General features: G+C 30.4%; 1 protein-coding gene across 1 annotated transcript in view; it reads right to left on the reverse strand.

The window, feature by feature from the left end:
• The window catches only part of LOC117100553, a gene marked incomplete at its 3' end in the record, with an annotated part of 48,838 nt that extends 47,629 nt beyond the window's left edge, over window positions 1–1,209 (reverse strand). The window contains exon 1 of the mRNA XM_033240327.1: window positions 1,000–1,209. Coding sequence (XP_033096218.1) covers window positions 1,000–1,075 — 76 coding nt within the window. The remainder of the gene's footprint in view (window positions 1–999) is intronic.
• Window positions 1,210–1,645: the final 436 nt, after the last annotated feature.

The following is a 1,645-nucleotide window of genomic DNA, read 5'->3' on the forward strand; positions in this document are numbered from 1 at the left end:
GAGGAGTGGATCTGCATGCAAACTCAAAGTGAAAAAATGTAAAAATGAAAAGACGATGTAAAATTATTGAAGGTTGACAAATTTATTAAAACATAACAAAATCAATAGCTCCTGCTATATTCACTAACGTTAAAGAGAGGAAAATTGTGAGATATTATATATACATAAAAAATAAGAAACGGTATTAACCAATCGGAACCAAGTTAAATAAACAATCAGTTGATTGGACCACAAAATAAAAGTTTGGTGACAAGTTAATGAGTGGATTATAATTACAAGTAAACCATAATACGATGTCGGCTGAATAGTAAGCGACAGTGTAGGCCTATTAACTGGATGTCCAAACCAAATTTTACAAATCGGCCTATACCTATTTCTAAAAAAATCAAATTTTATAACTCACAAATTGGTAAGGATTGTTGCATGATTCTAAATCCAAATTTTAAAATCAATAATTTTTTAGAATTTATTTAGACCTATTATAAAATAAGCTATTCAGCGTATCCCGTGATCAAAATCAAATAAAAACATAGTGCCAACACTCAGCCGGAAAGCACAATTTTCCTTTAAGTTTCTTCACAATTACTTACCAAAAACATAAATTGTGATATGCTTCCGAAATACTTCATTCAATAATAAAGGTTAATTTCAAAGGGCGCAATTCTAAGTTTAAATTTTCACTGGAATATTTTATTCTTGATGTAATATCATAATGCCTTGATTGTCTGTTTGTAGTTGTTTCTGTTTAAGTAATTCACTTGAAATTGTTTTGGTATAGTTTATCTATATGGAACAATTGTTTTTTTTCTTATATATAAAATATTAATGACCCGAAAATGTACTAACTGCTATTTCCATATTGGACTAATAAAATTGAATCTTAGTCAAGTCAATAACCGTCTCCCCCAGAAATACCACTGATTAAATGTGAAAGTTTTTGGCAATTGAATTTCGGTGAAACTATTAAGAAATTGATGATTAATATGAGACAGTACTCACCTTGTGTTTGTTCACCTTTCAAAAAGGCAAACAGTAGGCCTACAAGAAGAATGATCATGTTCGACAACTGTTGCATCAGATGGAACTGGAGAAGCTACATTTTCCACATCTAGTGTCAAATAGAATAGTATGATAGTGCAAGCTGTTTTTATTTTGTCAGAAATGGTGGTATTCGAAATGTTCAATTTACTCTAGACCTGTCCTTGGATGTTACTGGTTCTGTTGCAAATGACGTCGTATGGAACTATACACTAGGCAGTTCTAATAATATTGCCATAGGCATTGTATGCAATTATTTTGACTATAGCGGGCGCTCTGCATTATTATATTATTATTATCAGGCATGAGGGAATTTCATATTTTTCACTTGTCCCGGATAAGTACCCTTGCAAAATGCACTTGTACTGAAGACAATTTTACTTGTCCAAATATTATTGCGCAATAATCATAAAAAATAACACAAAAGTAAAGTATTTTTGTTGTGGCCCTCCAAATATTATTGCGCAATAATCATAAAAAATAACACAAAAGTAAAGTATTTTTGTTGTGGCCCTACAACATTAATAGGCCTAAATGCTGCATACGAAAAATGTTTTTCTTTTTGTAATTCAAATAAAATAAACATTATTAATAATATTCATAATGT

This window comes from Anneissia japonica, unplaced genomic scaffold (assembly GCF_011630105.1).
Source record: "Anneissia japonica isolate Jap-2015-1 unplaced genomic scaffold, ASM1163010v1 scaffold685_len2926416_cov193, whole genome shotgun sequence".
Lineage (NCBI taxonomy): Eukaryota > Metazoa > Echinodermata > Crinoidea > Comatulida > Comatulidae > Anneissia > Anneissia japonica.